Source organism: Prunus dulcis, chromosome 1 (assembly GCF_902201215.1).
Source record: "Prunus dulcis chromosome 1, ALMONDv2, whole genome shotgun sequence".
NCBI classification, from domain to species: Eukaryota; Viridiplantae; Streptophyta; class Magnoliopsida; order Rosales; family Rosaceae; genus Prunus; species Prunus dulcis.
In genome coordinates, this window is record NC_047650.1 from 1,914,552 (window position 1) to 1,942,183 (window position 27,632).

General features: G+C 35.6%; 3 protein-coding genes across 7 annotated transcripts; all 3 read left to right on the top strand.

Moving 5' to 3' along the window:
- Window positions 1-517: 517 nt before the first annotated feature.
- Window positions 518-11,327, top strand: LOC117614765 (putative ion channel POLLUX-like 2). Of its 2 annotated transcripts, XM_034343665.1 has the most exons (24): window positions 518-759; window positions 1,958-2,034; window positions 2,657-2,775; window positions 3,768-4,054; window positions 5,038-5,109; window positions 5,397-5,472; window positions 5,574-5,672; window positions 5,751-5,905; window positions 5,988-6,092; window positions 6,237-6,323; window positions 6,521-6,605; window positions 6,691-6,838; window positions 7,912-7,988; window positions 8,077-8,157; window positions 8,591-8,782; window positions 8,869-8,982; window positions 9,525-9,617; window positions 9,750-9,873; window positions 9,962-10,038; window positions 10,188-10,235; window positions 10,335-10,404; window positions 10,496-10,569; window positions 10,799-10,909; window positions 10,985-11,327. In XM_034343665.1, the coding sequence occupies exons 1-24, from the start codon at window positions 671-673 to the stop codon at window positions 11,084-11,086; spliced, it is 2,562 nt and encodes an 853-aa protein (XP_034199556.1). In that variant the 5' UTR covers window positions 518-670; the 3' UTR covers window positions 11,087-11,327. The 2 variants fall into 2 exon arrangements, with proteins under 2 accessions (XP_034199556.1, XP_034199557.1); XM_034343666.1 differs by lacking the exon at window positions 10,188-10,235 and having other exon boundaries at window positions 561-759.
- A 1,497-nt stretch (window positions 11,328-12,824) lies between these two features.
- On the top strand, window positions 12,825-17,004 carry LOC117614767 (rRNA-processing protein EFG1). 2 transcript variants are annotated; one of them, XM_034343671.1, is made up of 8 exons: window positions 12,825-13,047; window positions 13,471-13,600; window positions 13,719-13,849; window positions 14,135-14,273; window positions 14,794-14,908; window positions 15,184-15,247; window positions 15,342-15,662; window positions 16,612-17,004. In XM_034343671.1, the coding sequence occupies exons 1-8, from the start codon at window positions 12,907-12,909 to the stop codon at window positions 16,615-16,617; spliced, it is 1,047 nt and encodes a 348-aa protein (XP_034199562.1). In that variant the 5' UTR covers window positions 12,825-12,906; the 3' UTR covers window positions 16,618-17,004. The 2 variants fall into 2 exon arrangements, with proteins under 2 accessions (XP_034199562.1, XP_034199563.1); XM_034343672.1 differs by having other exon boundaries at window positions 15,348-15,662.
- A 741-nt stretch (window positions 17,005-17,745) lies between these two features.
- Window positions 17,746-27,388, top strand: LOC117614766 (alpha-mannosidase I MNS4). 3 transcript variants are annotated; one of them, XM_034343670.1, is made up of 18 exons: window positions 17,795-17,841; window positions 17,974-18,023; window positions 18,832-18,951; window positions 19,087-19,179; window positions 19,936-20,022; window positions 20,941-21,031; window positions 21,536-21,591; window positions 21,838-21,910; window positions 22,269-22,378; window positions 23,379-23,429; window positions 24,084-24,172; window positions 24,260-24,341; window positions 24,452-24,565; window positions 25,143-25,222; window positions 25,367-25,502; window positions 25,860-25,930; window positions 26,040-26,283; window positions 26,427-27,388. In XM_034343670.1, exons 3-18 carry the CDS (start codon window positions 18,841-18,843, stop codon window positions 26,664-26,666), a joined length of 1,728 nt encoding a protein of 575 aa, XP_034199561.1. In that variant the 5' UTR covers window positions 17,795-17,841; window positions 17,974-18,023; window positions 18,832-18,840; the 3' UTR covers window positions 26,667-27,388. The 3 variants fall into 3 exon arrangements, with proteins under 3 accessions (XP_034199559.1, XP_034199560.1, XP_034199561.1); XM_034343668.1 differs by having other exon boundaries at window positions 17,746-18,023; XM_034343669.1 differs by lacking the exon at window positions 25,143-25,222 and having other exon boundaries at window positions 17,746-18,023; window positions 24,459-24,565.
- Window positions 27,389-27,632: the final 244 nt, after the last annotated feature.

Consider the following 27,632-nt stretch of genomic DNA (forward strand, 5'->3'; position numbering starts at 1 on the left):
CTCAAATTTGAGTCATTCTCTCTAACTTCACTTGTATTTAAAAAATCACTAAAGACTTATGGGCATCCAAAACTCTATATATGAAATTTGTTGAAGTTTTCTTATTCAATCATATATTCTATGAAATCTTTGTGTGAAAAATAAAATCACATCATTATTCATACATGGATTGCCATGTCAAATAAGTACATTCCTTCTTCTTCTTATAAAATAGAAAATATCATGCCATTATCATTTGCAATCCAATCCTCAAACAACAAACATATCATGCCATTATCTTTACAAAACAAAAACAAAAAACAAAAAATTTCTCTTTTTGCTGTTCTTGTTTGACTGCATGCATTAAAAAAATAAAATATAAAAAAAACTTCCAAAGGTGCGTGGTGGTCATTACTTAAACTTGAAACACTTTGGGTTTCCAAAGAGCTGACAAGGACTGTATGTTTGCGAGGACTTTGGGAGGGACCAGGTGGTCCATGTTGGTGCCTCGTGTAGATTACCAAAAGCCTGTTAATATTGAAAAAGACAGCTCAGACTTTAATGAATCTCGCTCTCTTTCTTTTCTCACTTTTCTTTGTGTTGCTGCTGCCTTTGTGTTCTGTCTCCTCGTCGGCCCCAGTTTCTTTCTTCCGAACTTCAAACTCAAACATATCTGACACTACACACAGCAATGGTTGTGAGTCAGTTGCAGAGCTTGCAGCTATGCGTTTTGCCTCGTCGGGTTCCTCCTACACCCAACCGTTTTTCTTCCTCAAAGAGGTATTTGTTCTTCATCTTTTCAATTACCAAAGTGGCAGTTCTTCTTGATGCCATTTTGGTTTTGTTTGTGTGTTTCTGTGACAGTGTGTTTGTGGTATTTGATTATATGGCATTGGCATTCATATGAGAATTTTAGTGCGGTTGGTTTTCTGGACATTCAAGGTCAAAAGGTTTTATTTGCTGGTTTATGAATTAGTTTATTGTTGCTGCTATGCTTTGACCAAACTAATTTCAACCCCATCACTTGGTAGTTGGTTGGTGTTCTGGGTAGATTTTAATCTTCTTAATTATTTGGGAACTGGGGAGTGCTTGAAATTCTTAGCAGGTGAGGTGAATGTTAAGCGAACCAAGAGATTTCAGGTTTTTACCTCTTGGGTAATGCCAAATTCTGTGATAAATAAAAGTGTGAACTTGTTGGAGTTGGTAGTTTGGTAGACAAAGGGAGTGTGTTGGTTTGCCTTGAAGGAATTCAATTTTTTTTTATGTAACTAAGTTTAACTGGATGGAGCTGGAGTATGGTGGCAAGGGCAAGGGAGTGATCATCATGAATTTCTTGAGGACTTCTCTAGGTTTTGGTTCGCCTTTCCTTTGCAGAATGACATACTGGATTTCATTGATAATCTAAATATTTTGGCTCAAACGTTTTACTATTCCGTGGATGTTGAATGAAATGCTCTGCATAAGCTACCTTATTATTTTGGCTAAGTACTAGTTTACTAATTGCCTTTCGCATGCTTTGGTTTCTGCCGTACAGTGACATTCACATCGTTGCCTGCTTGGATTTTGGAAGTATGCATTCTTCCTGTAGAGTAGGAACTTATTGATGAGAATGATTAGTTAATGTCTGATGTTACACACATAAATGTCTCATGGTTGAGTTCCATTTTATAATTGCTGATCAAACTGCTAGGTAGTTGAGGAACCAGTATGCAGGAATATCAGATTTTGTTTTTGCACGAAGTGATTGATTATATAGTATTATGTATGAAAGCTTTCCAATTTCTGTCTGAAGCGTATTGTGTGATAATACCATTTTATGTAACAGAGGGAAATTGTAATTTAGAAAGCATTTGCTCATGTCTGTTTTTGTACAATGTACCATATGTTACACGTACTGGAGCAAGTATTGAAGTATAGTTATCCTGAATTTGAGTGTAGATGAGCCATATGATGCTAACTTTGACACGATACTTCTCAGGAAATCAATGCCATGCCAATTTTGGTGGATAAAATCTTCATCTTTACATGCAAGTAATTTCATAGTACAAAACAGAGGTGAGAATAAGCTGTCCATACTAATAAGATTTTGGAATGTTGTATGTTTATTTTATCAAGTATGAAAGCATTGATATTTGATTTAAGAAATTGTCGAGCTTCTTGTGTGAAGTTGAGTCCATGATTCACATGAGGAAGGGAGTCGGATTACTTTGCCAGTTATTAATTTTTAAATTAGTTTATCACTATGTAGAGGACTTACCTCAACAATCTCAACAATTTGATGCTATTTTTGTTTTACAAGAACACAATTTTATTGAAAATAATGAGTACAGATCAGAGGATATTATGTCCACTGAAAACAGAGATGAAAGCATTACATGCACTGAAACTTATTTTGAAAAACAGCAACCCTCAAATCTGGAAAAATTGCAAGGAAAGGTATACCCTGAGATTCTGTAGAGACTGAAGCCCATAATGATCCCCAAAAATGAACTTTATTTCACAAATTCTCCACCTCTTCACCCCTACAGCTGTCAACGTTCTCTTTTCTTTCCAACTAAATCACCCAAAACACAGCCAAAGATCAGGTCTATTAATTGGCTTTATATTCTGATGATTCCCTAGGGAATATTTTGCATTATTTTATGTTTCATACATATTGTGATAATTTTTGTTACAGGAAAATGTGAGGTCAGTTCTCAAAGGGCAGGAAATAAGTTAGGTTCCACTGTGTATATAAATGTTGCAGATGATTCGAATGACAAACTCCCTAGTACAGATCAGATTAATATTTCTCAGGTGAGCATTTGATGTAAGCTTTCTTCTTATTCTTCTTCTTCTTTTATTTATTTTATTTTATTTTATTTATGACAATAGCATTAGATGTATGAATCTGCTTAAAGAAAATTGTCATTATTTTTTGTTGCGTGGGATCTTTGGTTTAATCTTCATAGCTATAAGCACAAGAATGAAGTTCCTTTATGTTTGGAAATCTCTCTTTACCATAATGAGAACATGCCTATGTAAGAAAGGGATGTTACAATGGCACACGATACTTACAAATTGATAACTACAAGTTAAGGAGCAATGATACTTGATACTTGCAGAGCTCTTTTCACTGCTCTCAATAATTTATGTGTTCTGGCTGGCCCTTGCATTGTTCTCTACTTCAACAATGACAGCACCAAAAAAGGCTAAATTTTGAGCACAAATCATTACAAGGCTTGATAATATTTCAGAAAAGCCATGGCATAGCAGTGACAACCTACTCTACTTTTTCTTCTTGTTGTAAAAGATGGCTAAAATGTCTGTATTCTGTTTTTTCTGGAATTTACTCTTCAAGCTATACGTACGAATTAAGCTTTTTTATTTACTAAATCATTGTTCATTTGCCCATGCAAGGTAAGACTCTTAGATTTGTGAGAAAATGCATATTGAAGTCTATCATTCACTAGTTATACTTTCTTCCAAACCTCTTTGTATCACCCGTATTTAGTCTTCTATCAAGTTAACAACTTCTAAACAAAGCTTGTCCCCAGAATATATTTCGTTTGATTGCTCTCATTGCTGAATAAAAGCTTACACCACTTTCCATGTTCCTCTATTTAGTGAATTCACTTGTTTACTCTCTGTTATCAAGTATCTGTATCCATGATAACTTGTACAAACTCATTCTAATCTGAATCTTTTTAATCTGGTAGAATCTTCTGGCTTCAGATTTTTCACTTGATTAATGTCATGGTGCTGTTAGTATTTAGTAAATTTCTTGATGGAATTTGCTGTATGTGCAGGTTCACCTTACTAAAGTCACGACGGGATTGGTGTCCTTATATTTGTCAATTAGACTGGCAAAGTCAAATGTTTTTAACACTTTCATTAAGATTGTCCAAGAGAAACTTCCCAGCGTTGTTCAAAATTTTGGGGCTGCCACCTTGCCTTTTGCCTGCGTTTCTAATTCTTTGAATAAACCCATGCCTCTTGGGTTGGATGTGTCTTTGCCTTCATTTCAAGATATTAGGTGGAGTTTTGCCCGGTTATTGTATCTATTTAACATCCAACTTGAGAAAAATGTTGCCACGTAAGTGAATTATATAATTGTTTTTGCCCTTGTTCATAACCCTTCATCTTGTAATCATCTGGTTATTTTGCTGTTGAATTGTTAAGTTCATGTTTTGGTTTCTTTTTTAAGATTTTGTGGTTTCAGATGTTAAGATATCAACCTGGCATTATTTCATCAACATGAGTGGACAGTAGGGTAGCTGAACTACTTTATTGTTGCCTTCTTGTTTGAAGTAAAGATGCAATGACATAAATTTCAACCATTTTGTTCAGTAAGTTACCAGAATAGGCAAATATCCCAGTGAACTACGATTAGGGTCACTCAATCCAAAAGGTTCACTTTTATTCAAGCTAGGTTTGGCAAAAATGAAAGTGATATTAAAAACTTATGTAGAATAGATTATGATATTTTGATCCAGAAATTTCCTTCTATTTCATCCTGTCCCATAAAACATAGTTTAAAAGGTTTGCATCTTATTCTTTTCCCCACTATAAATATAATCTGTTGAATTTTATTAGTTGCTCAACTCTATTGATTGTGCACTTATCTGTTTTGGTACTATTTAAAACTCAGATTGGGAAGAAATTGGAATTTTGTAGAATCATGTAGGATTAGAAGGCCGCGAATGATGCCCTCAGGGTGTACACACAATAATAATGATAAATGTTTTATCTTTTTTCCGTAATTCTTACTCAGGGTAGGTTTACATAATACTGCGTTCTTTGACACTAAATGGTCAAAAGCTTTCTGTGCTTGGGCTTATATAATCATGCAGAAGCTCCATAAAAGATGTATATTATTCAACGTGGATCTGTGTATGCTTCTGTGACAATCTAAAGTTTAATGATAAAATCAGCCTTCTGGTTAATTTTAGTTGTGAATGGTCAACATTGTTCCTCTGATTGTTCAAAAGTATTTTTTCTAATTCATCATTTCATGCATGTAATTTATTTGGCCTTTATGTTCTCATTTGACTGAATTCTTTTGTAAATGTTTTCTAGGTTCTTTCTAGTGCTCCTGGTAGCATGCTTCTCATTTGTTGTCATTGGTGGTTTCCTGTTCTTCAAGTTTAGGTAACCCATATTCCTTTCTAACAGCAGTTCTAATTACTTTCACATGGTAAATGGCATTGTCTGCTTCATGTCGGTTTATGGTATTTCATTATTTAGCCAAATTTCTTTTCTTCTAGCATCTAGAATATTAGATTGCTATACTTTGTTTTCCCATCAATCCATCTATCTCTTGAGCAACTTTGTTTGGTTGACAATCCATTTCGGTACTAGTCTTCGCAAGTGAATTTATTATTTCTGCATTTAATTCTCATGCTTGTTTGCAATCTGATGCATTTCAAATTACACAGGGGTAGTAACGAGTCTTTGGAGGACTGCTTCTGGGAGGCTTGGGCATGTCTGTGTTCATCATCGACACATCTAAAAGTGTGATGGCGTTTTCTGATTTTCTGATTTGGTTCATTTGTCATAATTTTCATTTTTTTTCGTATTTGGTTATATGATTGTAAATAACATGTACCGTGCAGCAAAGAACACGCGTTGAACGTGTTATTGGTTTCATTCTTGCAATATGGGGCATATTGTTTTACTCTCGCTTATTGAGCACAATGACTGAACAGTTCAGGGTAAGTTCTTGAATCAATAAACATTATCATACATCTAACATTATGTAGATTACATCCTTATGACCATCATTTGCACAGAATAATATGTACAGGCTCAGAGAAGGCGCACAAATGCAAGTTCTGGAGAGTGATCATATCATTATTTGTGGAGTGAACAGTCATCTTTCTTTCATACTAAAGCAACTAAACAAGTATCATGAATTTGCCGTCCGCTTAGGTACTGCTACAGCTAGGTAATCTTATTCTGTACTGCCAACAGAGGTTCTTATATCAGGATTGCATGGCTAAATTACTGGCTTGTGTATATGTTCACAGGAGGCAGAGAATTCTTCTTATGTCGGATCTCCCAAGAAAGCAGATGGACAAGCTAGCTGACAATTTAGCCAAGGATCTTATTCATATTGATATCCTTACAAAGAGGTACAACTACTTAGAAATCATATAACTCAAGTCCTATAATCTTGTAAAATTCATCTCTATCTAATGTTGCAATAAAAAGTTGTCAAAGTATTGGTATGATGGCCTTTGTGTTCTGATTCTTACATTGAGGTTCTACTGTTACAGTTGCAGCCTTAGTTTAACAAAATCATTTGAAAGAGCCGCTGCCAACAAGGCTCGTGCCATAATTATACTGCCAACAAAGGGAGATCGGTGAGAACTTGATCAACTTTTACTTCTATCTGAAAAGTCATCTTAGAGTATACAAGGTTTTTGTCAAAGTTTATTTGGAATTGTATATCATTCCATTGGCAGTTATGAGCTATATTGAAAATGCCATTGAATTTGTTACCACTTCGAAAATTTCCACTCTCTTGAACTTGTTTTACTTGACATCTTCCACTGTTTAGGTATGAAGTTGACACCGATGCTTTTTTATCTGTTCTGGCACTTCAACCCATCCCCAATATGGAATCTGTCCCCACAATTGTTGAGGTATATCACTAATCAGTCTTTGCACTGAACTATATTGTGAAGTTTGCTAAAATCATGTTACATTTGCCCTTCCCAATGAATGCAGGTCTCAAGTTCCAATACATGTGAGCTCTTGAAGTCAATCTCAGGGTTAAAAGTAGAGCCTGTAGAAAATGGTGCATCCAAATTATTTGTTCAATGCTCTCGTCAAAAGGGACTCATAAAGATCTACAGGCACTTGCTTAATTATCAAAGTATGGTACAAGTCCCTCTTCAAGGAGAAACTAGTTTTTTCGTTAAGACATTTACTACATTCTATTTTTTATTCCTCAATTATACATTTCCAAAACTTTGAATTGTTATTCAAGAGGATAAAGAATAATAGACATTCTCGAATGCTATTGTCAAGGTAATTTAGAATGGCCATTCCAAATTCATGTGTTGGTTTGGTTCAGATTACCAAATGCAATTAGCAGTAGTTCCTTTACTATTGGTTACATAAGCAATATATATTTTAAGATTTTGGATATGGGAGAGTTCCAATAAAACTGCTACACTTTAAATTTTATTTGAACTAAATATAGGTGGAACCATTAATGATATGTTTAATAAAATATTTGGTGCTTTATTCAGTAAACTTTTTTGATGTATTTTAGGACTTTTTTGACATATTGAGAATGGGGAGATTCTTGTAACCATTTTTGAAATATTTTCTTTATCATTCCCTATTGAATTTACAGAACATTATGGATATGAAGATCCAGCTTGTACATAACCTTTTAACTCATTTTCGTCTTAAAATCTAACCATGAGAGAGAGAGAGAGAGAGAGAGAGAGAGAGAGAGAGAGAGAAAATTGTGGTGTTGTGTAATTTTCTCAACCTCTTGTTATTCCATGTGGCACTAAGTTATCTTCTGCCTGTGCTGCTTTGGTATGCTTGTTTTTATATACGTTTGATGTTATTTTCCCATTAGAGGGAGAGTGAAAATTATTTAAGTAAAAGGACAAAGATTAACAATCAACATTCGCAAAATTACAGATGAAATGCCTTAGTTATTGTTGATAATTTCTCCCAAAATATATTTACTTCTGTGGATAATTCCATACCTTTAGACCCTAATATCTTTATAAATATGAATTGAAATGTTTGGTCGGAACCGATGCACTAGAACTTTGATCTATCAACTCAGACATGGATGTGTGTAGTTGTTCTTATTTGTGGTGGCAATTTTTACATTAGGTTGGTTTTATTGTTAGGTAATTGGAACCATCTCCCTGTTCAGCCCTGAGATGGCGCACTAATTAATATCATTTCTACTCATTGCAGAAAATGTATTTAATCTTTGCAGTTTTCCAAGTCTAGCAGGGCTCAAGTATAGGAGAGTACGGCATGGGTTTCAAGAGGTATTACCAGCCTAATGTAATTCTGCTAGTGTAAAATTTATTGCATTTGGCTGATTTTTATTCTTCCTCTGACTGGATATTCCTTCAGGCAGTTGTTTGTGGGCTTTATAGGAACGGGAAGATAGACTTCCACCCTTATGACGATGAAATCTTGCAGGAAACTGACAAAGTATGAGAAGTTCTCGACTTGATTTACACCAATAGCTCTGAAATTTCTTATGACTTGTGAAAATTTGAATCATGAACACAATGTCAGTTAAAGTTTCTTTTCGTTAATATCTCTAGAAACTGATGGTTAACTTTACTTTCACCAGTTCCTATTTTATTTATCATGACTGGACAGTTAGACAAAACTACTATTAATTTAATAGTTACAAAATAGAAGAAAGAACTAAGAGAATCATGGAAGCCTGACTGGATTCACTGTGCGACCGGTTCATTTGTTTTGGTGTTTGCATTATGCTGTTTGCTGGCTGACTGGGTTGTGGTTGACCATCATTTTCAGCTATATGTTTATGAAATGTTCTGCATTTATGAAACTGTTAAATTCCTCCCATAGTTTTATTTGTGAATTCTCAACATTGTGCACTTTCCTCATGTAGGTATTGTTCATTGCACCTGTTAATGGTTCTAAGAAACCAAATGTTGCTTATTCAAATGTTGTGAGAGAAATAGGCAATGCTAATGAAAATTTGGAAGATCAAGAAAAGAATGGTAGTACCCAATCACGTGCTTTACAATTGAAAACACGACTGGAAAACATTGTAAGGCGTCCCAATAAACCAGGTTCCAAGGTGCGACTTTACTACGACATAATTGCTTGAAGGCCACCAGGGCTTGAAAGATTTGGTTTCGAAATCTGAATTCTCTTATAATGCAGGGCTCAGACTGGACCCTAGGACCAAAAGAATTTATACTTCTGCTTGGATGGCGCCCTGACATCATAGAAATGATTGAAGAATATGACAATTATCTTGGACCTGGCAGTGTCGTGGTATGCTCTTATCTCTTGGGAATCTTGTTGTGAGTCCTATATGCATTGAGTAAGCATTCAGCAACTCTTGCCTTGAACTGTAAAAACTTAGCGCAGCTACTTGCTACTTACGCAAGTACATGTATGATGAAGGCTTTCAAACTGTAAATGAATCAATGGGGAAGGGATTGAGGAACTTAATGGATTCTGGGAAATTTTCTCCACTTTGAGGAAAGCATGACAGAGACTAAGTTGCATGTAGCCTAAGATGCATGACAGAGACTAAGAGGCATGCAGCCTAATTGGAGTACTTTTGAGATGTGTCCTTGTATTCTTTGCTATTACGTTTTTCAGCATGTAGCCTAAGATGCATTTCCTCATCAATTGGTTTACAATTGGGGTTGTTGTTCTATATATAATTGTATATGGATGTTAAATCTGATGCCTTCATGAGCTGTCATTGTTATAAATTCTGACACTTGATGAAAGATAATTTTCATTGGTCACTTAGCTAAGTTTCTAGACATAACATCACTCTTAATTTATCATCTTTATGCATGCAGGAAATTTTATCGGATGTACCATTAGACGACAGAAATAGGGCAAGACAAGTTGCTGGTCAAGGCAAACTCAAAAACGTCAAGGTTTCTCATAGGGTACTACCTCACTCTTTCAACCTACAGAGTTGAACCTTCTCTGCCGTTATCTTTGTTGCTTTATAATTAGTTTTTGTTGAAGTCTCCTTTTCCCCTTCTAAAGCTTCATTTATTTATTTCCATATGCTACAGATTGGGAATCCAATGAACTTTGACACCTTACAAGAAACCATAATGAATATCCAGAAGTCATTGAAGAACAAAGATATTCCCTTGTCCATCGTTGTAATATCTGATAGAGAATGGCTTCTTGGAGGTGAACATACAGAATTCCCCCTTTTTCTTGGTTTTGTGTTGTTTCAATTAGCCTAAGGTCGCGTTGCATTAAAGTATTCTCCCCTCAGATCCAACCAGGGCAGACAAGCAATCCGCATATTCTCTTCTTCTTGCTGAAAATATTTGCAACAAACTTCATGTAAAGGTAGGTCAAGTTCAGTTAAAACATACCAGTCTTCATTTTCAATTTGTGAAATTCAGACTCTTTGAGTTTAGTTAATTAAATAGCTTTCACAATAACTAAGACATAATCTTCACTAGAGAAAGTAAAGTAACAAGGTTGTGGCGTTGCAGGTACAGAATTTAGTTGCCGAGATCGTGGACTCAAAATTGGGCAAACAAGTATACTTCAGCAGACTTTCGTCGATGTTTATGATTTCTACTGATATTTGTTCACATTAGTGTTACTATTGAAATATTATACACCGAAAATTTCTGCAGATCACAAGAATTAAGCCGTCCCTGACTTACATTGCTGCAGAGGAAGTAATGAGCCTCGTAACAGCTCAAGGTCTTGAATCATTGTACTACACTTAGCTCTCGTAACATATATACCAGTCGTATTCCAAAATAACAAGTGATCGTCTGTTTGTGCATAACAGTTGCTGAGAACAATGAACTAAATGAGGTGTGGAAAGACATTCTAAATGCAGAGGGTGATGAAATATATGTAAAGGTAAGTGCTTTTAATACTCAATTTTAATAGATTTTTCCAAGAAAAATAAAAGAAAAGGAATGAAGAATTAGGAGGGCTTGGTCACATTCGGAATGAGAGACATAGACATACTGATTTGGGTACACCCCGATTGGATGTCGTATTTTTTTTTCTTTTCCTGCCAGAAGATCCTGATTGAAAATCCATCACAGCCCTGTATTTTATACTTTGCATGTGTTTGTTCTGATAGGATATAAGCCTCTATATTAAAGAGGGAGAGAATCCTTCATTCTTTGAGCTTGCCGAAAGAGCGCAATTACGGAAAGAAGTTGCAATAGGTTATGTGAAAGACAACAAGAAGGTAAAAACATATTGATTTGGATTTGACTCTGAAATTGCTTTAGACTTCTCATACACGTCTTATGTGATGTTGCAGGTTATTAATCCAGATCCCAAGTCAGAACCCCTCTCCCTTGAGTTGACAGATTCATTAATAGTTATATCTGAACTTGAAGGAGAACAACCCATCCTTGTGTAGAAAGTACATTTGGTCTTCACTTTGTTGCCTGTCCCCATTGTTTTCATTGCTGCTATGTTTATATGATTTCAAGCTGAAACTATCATCCAAACTTTCCTTTTAAAAATCTAAATCCCTTCCTAAATAGAAGCACTCATTTATTTTGACAGTGAAAGTGTTCTCTGAGCTTGTACCATAGAAATGGCATTAAAACTGCAAGAGAATTGGAATAAAAGAAATCTGGAGGTTATGCCATAAACTACACCATTTTCAATAAACCTTGAGCTATTAAGGGAGTTGGAAGAATCAGCAGACTAGCTCAATCCTCAATAGAAGAGTTAGATATTTCATGCCAATGTCTCAATTCTTTTCGTCTATACACCTAACAGGGAGCAGCTCATAATGAGGGGTTACAATGAGCATGACCTTTCATAAGGGAGCAATTGCTCTAAACCACTACACTAACATTTACCATACTATTTTGATTATACTGCAACAACCTAAAAAGAATGACGCAAATCGTGAGGCCCCTACACATTTACTCATCCCCTAACCCGTGAAATCCCCTATGTGATTGAAGATGGTGTTGGAGATGGAGATGGTGATGGCCTATGGCAACGGTGCATCTCTCTCATATCCTTGAGAGAGTGCTCTGCTTATATATACATGGAAACCGAGAATAGAAAACAAATTTCACCATCAAGCAACTTGAGACCACGGTCTGTAAGTCAATCCCTCTTTTTTATTGGGTTAGAACCCGAGTTATTAAGTTTGATACTAACTCAATCTTACAATAATTCATATTTAGTGGGTCTGTCACATTCACATATTCGTATTTCTTTTCAAAAGAAAAAAGAAGTTTATCATTTACGCAATTTAAACTCCGCACTTCTCTTTGTTCACCCTAATACTTAAATTATTAACCTGTAAGTTTTATTATTGTATATAAAGACAAAAAAGGTCATCCAACTTAATACTTAATCATAGTACATCTATACACACACCCCACACATCCTATCACTCTTCATATTAAGTTTTAGAAAAATACAAACTCTTGTACATCCTATTGCCAGATTACTCCTCTTTTACACCTTCATTATCATCCCTTTTTATCTCCTATAAAATATACATATGCTTTTGTTTCAATGTTACCACTGATTGTGGAGAAAGAAAAGTATATAAGGATTATCATCTTAAATGCCATTTTTTTACTGTAGCAATGTTCTCAAATAGCAAATGACATTCATTATATCATATCATCTCAGTAGGCTAAATGTCACTTTTCCGCTGGGTAAAAAATAAAAGAAGATGTTGTGGTCATTGGTTTTCACTGTCATCATTAAACAAAACCAAACTACAATTTCTCGTATGATCTAATCACATGATAAAAACAGCTTGTGAAAACAACAAAATCTTATGTATGCTACAAATATTGTTTAATGATTTAAGTATTGGGGTGAACAAAGAAAATTGTGGGGTTTAAATATAAAATCTCTTTTATTTTTTATTTTTTTTAGCTTGGGGTGTATTTAAGGATAGTTTGGGAAGATAGTGGCGTTTTCTTAGAAATTGTGAAAATTTAAATTAAAAGTTAGGGTGAACTTGAGGTGAACTAATGGAAGTGTGGGGTTTAAATAGAAAATCTCTTGTAATTTTCGAAAGTGTAGGGTCAAAATAAAAAATGCCTTAAAGCTTTAGGGATGCCCGTAGAATTAATGTAGGTGATTTTTAAAATTTATATTTTATTTCACATTTACAAAAATAAAAAACTCAAAACCCAGTTGCTCTTGAAGTTCGCTGTTTTTGCTGTGTGTCTTGGCGATTATTTTGGAGGCAAGGCCATGGCTCACGGTGGCTACGCCAAGCGGAGGGTGAGTCCGGCGGGAGGACGACGGCCCAAGTCGGCGTTGGGCCCAGAGAAGAAGCCCAAAACCGTCAACCTCAAAAAGCAGATTCGCTCCATCGAGCGCCTGCTCCGTAAGGTACTCTCTCTTTCTTCACAATCTACTCTTTCATCTCGTTCAGTGATGTGTTACTGCCCATTTCGATTCTGCTGCAGTTCTCGTTGATTCTTAGGGTTAGGGTTTGTATGGTTTTCGGGGCTTCAATGTTGTTGAGTTCTTTGCTACCCCTTTTGTGTATCAGTGATACACACAATGAGAGAGAAAGGTGCATAACTGAATTTCAGAGGAAACTGAAGCCCACAGAAATGCCCCAAATTGAACTTTATCTCGCAAACACTCCACTCCTTTCCTCCTCCTATAATGGGTCTTCTGACCTAATACAGCTTGAATCAGTATTCAGTCGATTTCTTAAGATTATAATAGGAAACTTTGTGGTTTTAGCTATTGGTGAAGCCATAATCATTGTGAAATATGGCCTAACACGACGATTATTGTACCAAGAATCTATCAGCTGAAATGAAGGAGGCTCAGGAAAAGAAGTTAGAAGGACTCAAGAAACAGCAGGAGATTCAGTTTCGTCTTGCTGTGGAGCGCAAGATATTTATGCGTGACAGGAAGATTAAGTTTTTCGGTATGATTTACTGATTTATTTATTATGTATAGAGTTGATTTCTTGCATGATTTATGGCGTAATTGCTTGGTGGAGTGTGTTTTACTCAAATCATATAAGTAACACGGACTTTTTTCAGAGAGAAGAAAAATAGAGAGAAGAATAAGACGTTTGGAGAAACTCCAACGTGCTTCTTCGTCTGGTCAGGCACAAGATGCAGAGAGTTCTGTGCAACTTTCCAAATTGAAAGAAGATCTTGAATATGTTAGGGTAAGCTATATAGTGGTATATAGTGGTCCTTGGTCTTTCTGGTTTTATGTGAATGCATGCTTGTGGAATTTGTAATTGGGAATTTGGTATGTTTTTCTGTCATGAGAATATCATAAGCTTTCATTGGAATTGAAATGTGAACTTCCACTTGACCTTGTGCCTTATGGTGAAGGGCTGAATGTATTTTACTTTACTTGGTACAGGCTTTGAATTGTTTCTTGAAATAGCACATACTTGTTTCCAATAATGTCAAAAGGCTGATTTTTATTTTTATTTTACTATCAGTTCTTTCCCAAGACCGAGAAGTATGTCCCTTTGTTTACTGGTGGTGAAGTTTCAGATATAGTTGATAAGAGAAATAAGTTGCGTGAGAAGATTAAGGCCAATTTAATTGCTGCAGCAGCTAGTGGAAAGGATGTTGAAGGTATTTCTTTTATGCTCTATTTACTTCCACCAGAAATATCTCTTATAGAGGTATTCTTCATAAGCAATAACCATCTGTTGTAATGCACAATACATCTTTTTTAGTTATCTAAAGTTGTTTGAGTCATTGTTTGAATAAAAAGGTGAAAGCCCAACTTGGTGCAGCCTTCCTTCAAAATTCAATAAAGGTATATACCACTTAAAAAATAATGTAGGATAAATACCTAGCGAACTGTCTAGTCTTCAGATGAAATTAATAGTAGAGGTAAAAATGACTGCAAGAAAAATGGATGTTAAACCTACCAAACAAAACATTATACCAAAATTTTCTTTCCACATTCCTGCCATGCTACCATTTTCTTTGTAAAATGTAGATGATGTTTATGTTTTCTCTGAGGGATGCTTTTCACCTCTCTTTTCTTCTTGCAGTTGTCAATTATGAACATAATCTCAGGGTTGCAAATCATCAAACAATTTTGTTACACTCCCAAGCATGCTTTATTTTCTTGGATTTCTTACAGAAACAGGGAGCGAGGACGATGGGCTTCTGGATCTGAGTGAAGATGATTTCTTCCTAAATGGGAGTTCAAGTGATGAAGCAGATGCAGACGATGAATGGACGGATAAGAGTACAAGGTATTTATCTAACTGTGAGTAAGATGTTATATTTGAGAATATATTATTTTTCTTTTTTTTGAAGGATCATTCATGAAGTAGATGACCGTGCACTTCAATAATTATCACTTTTCTTAACATGAGCCCACTGTTTGTACTTTAGCCGGGGAAGCTAAAATTTTAAAAGAACCTATTTGAATTAGTATGTAGACTGTTCTTTCATTTTTATGCGTGTATTAAAAATGTGGTCTGTTATGATGGAAGTTGCATCATAATTTTGTCATCTGTTTTTTCAGAGAACAGGCTTCCAGTGCTTCTGGAAAAGCAACTTCTGGCATGTCCAGTGATGAGAGAAATCAGGTTTCCATCTTTTAACTATTGCACTGTTGTGATTACACATATTTGCTTATTGATTGTTTATATTTCTGTCTCCTCACCTGGATTTCTTAAATAGCGACAGGTTTCTGCTAGAGCTTTGATGCCTCCTCCCCGGCCATCTAGCAATTCTCGCACAAGTTCAGTTCGTGCTCAGTCAAGGTTTGGTCCTTCATCAAGCAAAAATTCCTCAAAAAAGATTGCTGAAATGTCTACATCCAGCAATACATCAAATAGCAGAAGTGGGACTTCCTTCAGTACATCAACTAGCAGAAGTGGAACTTCCTTCAAAGCTAGGGGATCCTCAAATTCAACAGCTGCCCAAAGTAGTACTTTGAGCTCCAACTCTGATGCTCATAAGCCCCGTAGAAAGAGGAGGCCAAAGAAGAAAAAGCAGCAGGTTGGAGTTACTTGTTAATGTTAGATATGTTGAACAATTTGCTTTTCTTTTGATGAGATCTATAGTTTATTCTGTTGAAAATTTGTTACAATGCTTTAAAGTGTACCTACTTTTAATAATTCTCCTAATATAATGAGAAAAAAGCATGGAAATTGGCCACTTATCTAGGTAGTCATGGTTTGACCTAAGGTTACCTGATTTTTGCTTCTGTTTTTTTTTTTTTTTTCAAAAGAATATACATCCTTGTCATACTTTCAGCTACAGAGCTGCTTGACAAGAGCTAGATTGAGTATTTTCTCTTTATCCCACTCACTGGGGGTATGGTTATTGGGTTTAGCATGCATAGATGGCACTTATTACCCACGCTACATTTTTGTCTATGATGATTATATGCTATCATTGTACAATTACCCGGGGATTTGGGTTTCATCTTGCACAGAGGGTCAAAATTGGCCGGTTGGATAGTAAGCTTCCAAGTTCCTCTTTTCATGATTTGTGAAATTGATATGCCATATTGGTGTAAGTGTTGCTTCAATTCATTTGTTAGTTTATGAGGTGGGTGCAAGGTCAAGACTCAACCCCAAAGGGTGTCAGTCGAGGTGATGGTCTGTCTTATAGGCAACTCCATTAATAATAGAGTGGATGGGCATTTTTTTGGCTAACTTAAAGAAGTTGGATGTATATCTCAGCCCGATTGATTTGAGCTATTATTCAAGCTGGAGGTTAAGTGAAACTAAATGATGGACTGTTATTGTTTGTTTATTCTTGGGCCCTTTATTCTTCATCTCCCTGTACTGTGCTAAGTGATTTCTTCTATTATAATATACTTTTCTCTTCTTCTCCCCCCCCCCCCCCCACTCTTTTTTTTGTTGAGAACTCATTTCACTCTACTGCTGTCTGTTGTACAATTGTAACATTTTTTCATAAACAACTACTTGTATGTTTGCAGGGATGAGTCGAAGACGCGTGGTGCTGATGTGAACTTGTTTTGATGATTTGATCACTTTGAGTTGTTTATGCGAAATTCTTACAGCTCAGTCTTGATACTGAAGCGCGTAATTTATTTTTCCATGGGTAAAATAGTTGGAAGCTTGTGCTTACTGCCCTCAGTAACAATCGGTCTTACTCCATGCCTAGTCACTCCGAGCTAGGCTTGATTTATCCTGAAAATGTCTCTCTGCTGTAATTTTACAAACTCCAGCCTGATCTAGTGACAATCCCTGGATGGCATAGACTTGTACTGATTGAGATCTTGGATCGTGCCCTAGTTTGTTTACCTAGTTGTGTCTTTGCAAGGCAATTTGTTTGGATACAAAAATGAAAATATACTGAATTTCTTTCATGGGTCCGTTTTGCCAAGTTCTTGCCTATGCCTAGGCAATGCTTTGTCTTGCATTTCATTCATATCCATCTTGTTGTTATGCTGCACACAACGATCATAATCAATTGAGTTTGGTAGAGATATAACCCAACAACCAACCACCCTTTTTCTTGTTTATAAAATGGAATTTGACCCTTTTTCTGATGGTTGAATTGTTTACTGTAATAAAATGATAATTTTACCCTTTTCTGAAGGGATGTTTGTATACATGTTTATTTAAATTTTTTAGTTAAAAAAGAACTTACAAAGGATCAAGGGGACAAGATGAAATGTAAACGGAGTTTAACACTCCTTCTGTCTTTTAGGATTTTGATTTATACTGCCTTTTACATTCATTTATAAGATATGGAACATATTTTCATCTCCTTGTCTTGAAAAATACCTGTATTTAATTTTTATATAAAAATTGTCTAAGAAAAAAAAATGGAAAAATACGGGTATCTTCGCCTAATTTGTAATTGTACATGAAATTATATTTATTTATTTTCAAAGACAAGTCACAACATAATGTACATAATTTTTATATAAAAATTGTCATCTCCTTGTCTTGAAAGACAATAAGCAGCTTCAAGTAAAAATAATTAATTTATAAAACTTAAAGCTTCTGCATTTTGTGGCTGAAATTTTTCATTATTTCTTAAACATATATATCTAATTATATAAGTATTGCCTGCCTGCCGCAAGCGCTCAGACACAGTGCACCAAAAAGTTAGCAAAAAAGGGAAAAACAGACGTTAAGTTAACGGAGTTAACTACAACTGCAACTCTTCCTTCTCCAACAGGCAACAACGAACAACGGTGAGTTCAGAAACTCATCGAGACAGAGTTACAGATAGAGAAGAGAGACAATGACAGCTCTAAAACCTTCACTTCCAATGCTATCTTTCTTCTTGTTGCTCTCACTATATTCCAACACTTTCATCCACACAGCTCTCGCCGATGGCGTCACTCCCGAGGAAGCTAAACAGCTCAGGGACGAGGTAATCCCCATCCAGTTCTCGCAATTATCGTTTCCAATCATCCTCTAAAGTTGAGTCCGATTAGGGTTTGGGTTCAATTTGGCAGTGCCATTGGGCTCTATATAGTATTAACTTTATTCTGTGATTGAAAAAGTTGCTGTGTTTGTATTGATTAAAGCAAATTGGGGCCCCTTGGTGTTCTAAACCCCATTTCAGAAAATCCCAAATTTTCAATTTTGCATAAGGCAGGGGATGTTTTCCCATTTTCAAATTAATCTGTTGACTGTTTAGCATTTTAGTACAAGTGGAATGGAGTTCACTTACCCAGTTGGGAGAAGTTTTAGCTTATTAGTAACTTTGAGTGAAAATTTGGATTTGAGGTGGTTTGGAAGGTCAACCATGGTTCTGTGAGAATGTATTTTCTGGATCTTAGGTTAAAATCAGGACTTCTCATTTTTGAAATTTTCAGATTTTATTGAATTTTCTTATTATAGCCCTAAACTTTCTCTGCAGTTTTACGTATTGTTGAACACAATCTCTAACTTCATACTGTCTTGTATTCTATTTGAATCAACAACACAGTAGAAGCCTTTGGTTTTTGGTTTCTGTATTTGATAGTCTACATGTTCAATGTAGGTTGTAATTCCTACTTTTGGTGCTCGCTATATGCTGCTTCAAAGTATATTTAGTGAATTCTTTCGGTTATATATATTTTTCATTGCTTGTAAAATTTGTAAATTTCACAAAATACTGCTTGTCAGGTATTGCAAATTACAATGTGGTGTTATAACAATTCGGAGATATATATAATATATATTTTCAAATGCAGGTTAGGGAAATGTTTTATCATGCATTTAATGGATATATGGAGCATGCTTTTCCACTTGATGAATTAAGGCCTCAGTCTTGTGGGGGTGAAGATTCGCTTGGTGGTTATGCCTTGACTTTGGTAATACAAATCACAAACTCTTTTTTGAAATTTTTTATACTGCAAGTAATTTTTTTTTACCTTTCTGTTTTAATGTTTGAAATATGTGTTTTTGTTAAGCTCTTATGTGATGTTTTTGCCATGTCATTGTCACAGATTGACTCCTTGGACACACTAGCTTTACTTGGTGATCGAGACCGCTTTGCTGCCTCTGTTGAATGGATTGGTAAAAACCTTCAGTTTGATATAGTGAGTAGTGTTTTTCATTCCTTTTTTTTTTCTCTCTCTGAAGTGGTGTTTTAAACTCAAGATATTGCAAGTGGTGTTTTAGCTTATGTACACAGATTCATATTGAACTTCTTTAGCTTTTTTGCTTTTGTGGAAGATAACTTATTAGTTTACTTGACAACAGGGCTTTTAGTTTGATGAGCTGACTAGTTCAAATCAAGGTTATCCAAAAAGTCTGGTTCTTAAGACTGTTTACATGATTTGAAATGTGATGATCGTTATTCACATTCACATTGAACTTTTTTGTTTTTAGGAATAAATGGATAGACTTTCAAGTTTGTTTTTTATGTATTTGCTGTAGATATCTCACTATTTCACTTGACAATAGGGCTTTTAGTTTGATGAGCTTACTAGTTCAAATCAAGGTTATCCAAAAAGTATGGTTCTTAAGACCGAAATAGGCTGTGTTACATGATTTGAAATGTGACAATTATTGTTGACATGTTACGTGTCATGTAATAATGTAGCATGAATTGCAGTGGCAGAATGTTCCCATTCTAATATGATGTATTGTCAATATTGATTGTCATTCAAAATCTCCTATTATATATGAGTCTTGTCCTGCTTATGGAATTATGTTTCCTTAGGACCCTTATCTTATTGTTATCGTACATTCATTTGTTTTGCTACTATTGCACCGGTTTGCAATTAAATATTTCCTTAGCAATAATAGATGAAATTGTCAATCTAACTTTCGAATCTTTGAAAATGTTGCAGAATAAGACAGTATCTGTTTTTGAGACTACCATCCGTGTCCTTGGGGGTCTACTCTCCGCACATCTTATAGCAAGTGATTATGCTACGGTAGTAATTAGTTGCGTTCCTCTATGTTTCAAACTTTCCCATCTTTAACAAATCCATGAATTACCTTTTAATGCCATAAGCAAACATTGTACTGTGCCCTTTGGTTTGAGCTAGCACATATTGTGTTGCAACTTGCCAAACTATGTGGTATATATGCATACCAATATAAGCAGAAGTAGGGTGTAAACAAATGAAAGCTACCTGGTCAGAGTAAAGCTAAGGGGTTATGAAAGGAATTGGTTTGCAGTTTTTGCTTTCCTTTGTTTTTTCTCTAATTACCAGAAAAATTAACAATTCAGTGGTTATAAAGCAAATTTTCCAGGCAGAACCGAATTGGAATTCTAACTACAAATAAGTTTTTGCTCATGTTTCACATTTTAGGAATCTAGGTGCATTGATATGGATTTAAAATGTCAATTTCTTGGACACTATACCTTAACACTCTCGATTATCTTTAACACTAGGTGAATGCTCTACCGCCTGCCCTATCATCATATATGGCATCCCTATAAGATCAGATATATTATTTTTGTTTGTTGATAGACTTATGACTTCACATTTGACCCTGGCTTAACTACACTTCTGGGAAAAGAAAATACAAGATAAAAAAGAAAAAAGAGGTGCCAACGGGTCCATAGCTCAGTGGTAAGAGCATTTGCCTGCAGATCAGTGGTCTCAGGTTCGAACCCCAATGGCACCTGCCCCTCCCCCTTCCAAACTTTGACCAAAAAAAAGAAAAAAAAGAGGTTGTTTTAGTTTGTACGAAAGGATACATAGCAATATCATGCATGTTTCTTTTGCTATCAGAGTTTACTGGAAGCTATTTGGTTAAGTATTTATGTCTGGTAGGAGTGCAGTGTTATAGGAGATAGATATTTAAAGGTCGGTGTTGAATTATTTGTACATCTTCTATTGCAGGGCATGAAAATTCCAACCTATAACAATGAGTTACTTAACTTAGCTGAGGATCTAGCCCGGAGGTTGTTGCCTGCATTTGACACTCCTTCAGGTGTGCCTACTAGATTATCCCTTTCATTTAGTATACACAAGACTCTATGCAGGATGTTTCTGGCTGAACTTTCACTGTTTTGCACTCTTTGTCATTCCCAGTGTTTCAGAGGAAACTGGTGACATTTGTTGGTAGATACTGCAGGAATATGATTATGGATGTCTTTTGTTACCCTAGCCAAATAGTAATAGATAAGAACATGTTTATGTTTGAAGAACACCATGGAGTGATGGAAAGGCTTAAAAGGGCATAAATCCATATGGTTGTTATTGGCTCTAGTTTATTCTATTTTAATGACTGAATACTGGATTTTTTGGAAACTTAACTTGATGGGAAGCTTACTGTAGCTAAACAAATCCTAAAAGCATTATGTAGAGATAGATCATGAATGTGAAACTTTTTGTTTCTAGTTGCTGAAGTGTAGGTATTTAAGTAGTGGCATTTCAAGTGTCCTTTTTAAGCTATCTTGTATAAGTATCCTTTATAAGGGGTCTTGCATTGCAGGAATTCCTTTCGGATCTGTCAATCTGATGCATGGAGTTGATGAACATGAAAGCAAGGCAAAGCTTCTGTACATTTTCTCTTTTCTGTGCAAGTTTCTGTCTTATTCACTGTGTTTTTTCGCATATTGTAGGACAATTAATGAGTAGATCTGCTTTCTTTTTTTCTTTTTTTTTCCTCCGATAAGAAGTAAATTTTCTAGGTTCAGGATAAATTTTAAGTGAAGATGTAGAATCTTAACCACAATTGGTTATTTGTTAGTTTGGGCAAACATTTTGTGATTTCAAATTTACTTGTTAGTCTAGATAACATCAACAGCTGGTGGTGGGACTTTGACCTTGGAGTTTGGAGTGCTCAGCCGATTGACAAAAGATCCCAGTAAGTAGTAGCTATCTTTCCTTCAAGCTAAAAGTATAATCCATCTAACTTGAGGGGATCTGACTTCAAAAGAAGTATGCTCTTGGACTTCACCAGTAGACAAAGATGCATTTTGTTGCAGCCTTTAATGGACAGAATTTATGCTGAAACATATAGATACATTATATTATATTTTACTTGCAATCTTATTTGGTATTGATGTTGTAACTGTGAGCTCTTTCCTCTTAATTCATCTTTTAGAGCAGATTCTTGAAGTAGGATGTTCTTTACCATCTTACTTTCCCCTTCTTTTCCTCCCTTATCTGATTGGTTTTTTCCTTTTTGTCTTTTTGGTTTTGCGATTTCTTTCTTATTGCAGTTTTTGAACAAGTTACCATGAATGCAGTTCGTGGACTTTGGGCTCGCCGTTCAAGGCTTAATTTAGTTGGTGCTCATATTAATGTTTTTACAGGTGAATGGACACAGAAGGTAACATTCCTTTAACATGATTACATTGAGAAACATACAACTCTGAGGAGGTAGATTTACTATCAAGATAAATAATAATATCCGCATAAATTTTATTTGCATGAATGGAATATTGAAAACTAAGCAGGAAAACCTACACATGAATCGTGGGCTGAAACAAGCCTTTGAATTATCTGACTGGGTCTTGGATTTTTATTGCTTATTTTGAACATTAGGTAACAAATGAACTTCAAATATATTTTCTTCCTCTATTGTTAAGATTTTTGAAGATAAATATAATGTCTTAAGGTTTCTATTTGATTGGCGATGCTCTTTTCCCCTTCTTTCATTGCTGCTTTAGTTTTCAGGCATCACTTTTTTGGTCTTAGATGTGCAGGTTCTTCTGTAATCATTGGAAGATATATTTTGCCAGTCAAATATAAAACTTTAGTTGATTTATCTGGAGTTTGAAAAGCTGAGTCTAATAATCATACTTGTTAATTCCTGTCTGGCTTGAGGATTTAGGTGTGAATAACTGTACTTTAAGAAAAGGAAGTTGGCATATTTTATAATAGTAGACAGCATCAGCTTAGTATTTATAAACAACATGATTGTCCCTCTTCATTAGATTTTATTTGAATAATGCTGATCAACCTTCTGTAATCAGCTATTGGTCTACTACCGAATAATTGATTTCTATGTAGGGCGTCCCCCGTAGTCCATTTTTCACAGTGGACTGGACATCCTAACCCAATGGTCATAGTTCATCCATTACTATTAAGTGGACCAAATGGTTTGGTCATCCTGCTAAAATGGGATTATAATCTTGCAAGGCTGGCACAGTCCCATTAAGCTACCTACCTTGTGCGCCAAATGCAGAACTGATATTTAATCTTATCTTCCCCTCTAGTCTGACCTTCCAAAGAGTCCTAGATGATAGGATAATTAGTAGGTGATTTTCTTCTCTCCTATGTTCTTTGTGTGGCATTAACTATACTTATGTTTCACTACTTGTTTGCAGGATGCTGGAATAGGAACTAGTATTGACTCTTTCTATGAGTATCTTCTAAAGGTTTGTAAGATCACTTGGAATGTTGAAACCTTCTTGTAGCTATCCAATTAGATTATTTGAAATGGAAGTATCAGGTTTTCAGGCACTAGATCAAATAGTTGATATCTCTATGTCATGACTGATGAGAAAAACTCGTAGAAATTAAATCGGAAAGAAAGGATAAGTGGTGCTGAAAAGTTATGTGGGAGTGTTTTGTTGCTTTGCAGGGTTAACAGGGAGACATCATGTAACATTATTGCCTAGATTTTTGGAAGATAGTGCATTCTTATTACAATAAACTAGTTTTATGGTCTTGTGGCAATCAGTTAGCCGGGAAGTTTAAGTGTTTGCTTAGTAATTTGGTGTGGCTCTTAGCTTTGGGACCTTTGCAATAATAACCATCAATTTAGAGATTGGGAACTCCTTGTTTTTCATAACTATGTTAGCAGAGAAACCATAGTCCCAACTTTTGGAATTCTACATCTAATGGTTTTTATGCCTCTGTTGATTAGTGTCTTTCGCTTTCTTTATGGGGAATGAATATTTTATGATTTTTCTTTACTTTCAAGTTCAGCATATATGATATGTTCATTTTCACTAACAAAAGGGAGTTGTGACAAATAGTGATTTTGTTTTTTTTCGTATTCTTTCTATCTTTTTTCTTTACCATTTCAGGCTTATTTATTATTTGGAGATGAAGAGTATCTATTCATATTTCAAGAAGCGTATGCTGCTGCTATGCACTATCTTTACAATGATCCTTGGTAAATGCTACTAATTAGTATATGATTCTTTGTAGTTATACATTCCCTTTAACTTAATAGAACTTCAATTGTACTTTTGTTTGGTAGGTATGTAGAGGTAAATATGGATTCTGCTGCTGTTGTCTGGCCATTATTTAACAGTTTACAGGCATTCTGGCCGGGACTTCAGGTTTGTAATATGTTTTGTCATAAGATATTAATATGTATACAGTTGATACTGGATAGTTGAAAATTTGTTCATTAGGTTTCAGTGAGATTGATTACCTTATCTTTTGGAAGGTTTTAGCGGGAGATATTGATCCTGCAATTCGAACCCATACTGCTTTCTTTAGTGTGTGGAAAAGATATGGTTTCACTCCAGAGGGCTTTAATCTTGCTACGCTCAGTGTTCAGGTACCATAATCAACTTTTTCTGAACCCTAATACAATTTTTATTTACTTTTATTCAAATTGTTGGATTTTTTTACTGGGTGCATGCTGGTGTCTCATTTAATGGTTTTATGTGTCTAGTTACATCCATTTTTCATAAGTGAAAACTAAACTGCTGTGCAACTTTGGAGTATGCTAGATAAAATCTTTTACCTAAAGGTTATTATTAGAACTTGAGGTCTAGCTTTTATTCATGAATGGTTTGGTAAAAATTGCCGTACTGCTCTTTCCATCCCACTGGCCAAACAGATGGTCAGACAGGTCTGAGTTTGAGGTGTGAACATTTTGTCTTAGTTAAACCTCTGTGTATGGAGTCATTCTGCGATGGTACGAATAGTAGGGCAGTCCATGAAAACCTCTAGGCCAATGCCCCTATTTAACAATTAATTAGCGTCTTTCTTTCTCTCTCTGTTTTTTTTATAAATAACTTTCCAAGAATAGATTTCCTAATCAATGGTTTTGTTTATAGTACTATAGATTTTAGATTTCACTTTATTATATCAATTGCATGTGTAATGTTTAAGTCTACATTTGTTTTTAGCATGGGCAAAGAAGTTATCCACTGCGTCCAGAGTTAATGGAGAGCACATATTGGCTCTACAAAGCCACTAGAGATCCCCAGTAAGCTCGGAAATACCTCTGATTTGTGGATCGCTTTTTAGTATTTTGTTAACAACATGTGTAAGAGGGACACTTCTGTTACCCAAAAAAATGTATACTTCAGAGTAGGCATTTTAAAACCATGTCTTATGCATTTCTTTGTAGATATCTTGATGCTGGACGAGACATGGTTGCCAGCTTGCAGTACAGTGCACGATGCCCCTGTGGATTTTGTCATATATCAGACGTTGAGTTCCACAAGCAGGAAGATCATATGGAGAGCTTTTTCCTAGCAGAAACAGTAAAAACTTAGAACTCAAATATCTCATCTTCATATGGCTCTCAGTAGAGTAAGATTATTATGGAAAAATACATATGAAAATCTTAATTGAATTGTTTTGTTATTGCTATAAGACGAATTTGTAAGAATATAAAACTTATTAAGAATTTATGTTGGGAGTGGGACTGAGGATGGTGGGTCTCAATTTTTGCAAATATATCTCTGTGACAAGATGTTGTTGGGGATTAATTTCTTAACTCCTTTGTCTAACACATTCACTGCTTTCCTACGGGTTTGTCTTCTGTTCCATTTTTTCATTCATTTATTTTATTTTCTTCTCTTCCATTACATGTTATTAACAACTTGTAACACAATTAGGTTAAATACTTGTGGCTTCTTTTTGATTTGGCTGTGGGACCAGATAACCTTGTTGAAAATGGGCCATACAAGTAAGTTCTGCACACCCCTATCATTATGCTTTAGTGCCATAACATATTTCCATAAAAGAGCTAACTTATCTATTCTTTACATGTGTGGTGGAAATGTCTCCTCCTGCAGGTACATCTTTAGTACCGAAGGCCATTTATTGCCTGCAACCCCTGAAATATCTCTTGTGCGGGAACATTGTTCATATTTTGGGGCTTATTGTCACACCGGCAACATGCAAAATGAATCTTGTGCATCAGATGTTGCAAGTAATCCTCAAGAAACTAATGATGGTAGCTTATATGGAAGAGTTCGCACTAGATTTCCTTCAGGCTCCACTTTTTCTGATTCAACCCCTATATCAGGATTGATAAAAGTGAGTATTGCATACTGGGCATTTCTCTAAAAGCATTATAAAGTTCCAGGTTTTACATAAGTATAGGGGCTAGGTCTCCGTAAGTTTATGCATTATTAAAGTATCACTTTGAAGTCTTTTGAAAATTTCTTGTCTCTTTGCAGGGTGTTTGCCCAGGACTAACTCATGGGCAAAAGTTCGGTATATCATATGTGGCATCAAGCCACAGAGCTCAGGAGGAGTCCAGGAACCAAAGAAAACCAACTGTTGCAGAGAGCCATTCACTGGTGGTTGTCCCAGGCCAAACTTCTGATTACTCACCATCAGAGAACAAGAATTACCACGAGAAATTCTCTGAATCGAGTGAGAGAGGATCAGTGAGTGATACACCTCAAAAACGATGATGGCGTCTTTTTTATTAAATTGAACATCTTTGTAGTTGGTTGGAATTGCAGCCTCAGAATAATCATTTCAGCCCCTTCGGTGCTCGTCCTATATTCTTCTGCTAAAAGATCATCAACAAAAAGAATGATTTTGGGAAGGGTCTGGCATGTCAAACTGATTGAGGCTGTTAATTGGAAGCCTTGGAACTGCTTGAGATTCTCAAATTCGGCCTTCATGTAAATTATGCGGCAATTGCTTACAGAATGAGCATGGAGCTTTAGGGTAGAAATATAAACACGAAGAATGAGGCTATGTCAGAGATCTGCCCTGCTGGTTATACTGCTGCCCCTGAGACCTGAACACCGGCACTTCTTCACCTGTTAGGCTCATGTAACTTGGCATAGTAACTAAATTTATGTACATTTTTATTCTCTCTTTGGTAGGTCTCAAAAGTTTGATTATATGTGGGGGTCATCTGCTTAGAGAAAACACAGTCCAACATGTGTAGGCAGCAGGAGCTGGACATTTTCACTCATGATACTCATGTGAGAGGACCCTGATTTAGAGAGATACCTTAGTTTCACATTATGTACTTAAATACAACACAGGCGAGAGAGGCTTAATCTAGCTGATCTTACTCTTACATATAGAGTTGGAGTTGATTCTTCGTGGGCTTGTGCCTATTTTGACGATTGGCGATTCAGATGTTTCAAACTTTTTGAAGGATTACAGTAGTTTTAAATCTCTATGTTTTTTAGTTTCCACATCTATTATTTGAACTGTGGTGATAAGAAATGTGTTATAAGAGGCTTGTAGCTCAAGTGGTTACGAATAGTTATTCATGTACCCGAACACAAGTGGTTACGAATAGTTATTTATGTACCTGATGTCATGTGTTCAAACCTTCTCTCCCCCAATCACGTGTATCCAAAAAATAAAAATTACAGGAAGCACTTTCAAATGACTTCATTTTTATGGATAAAAAA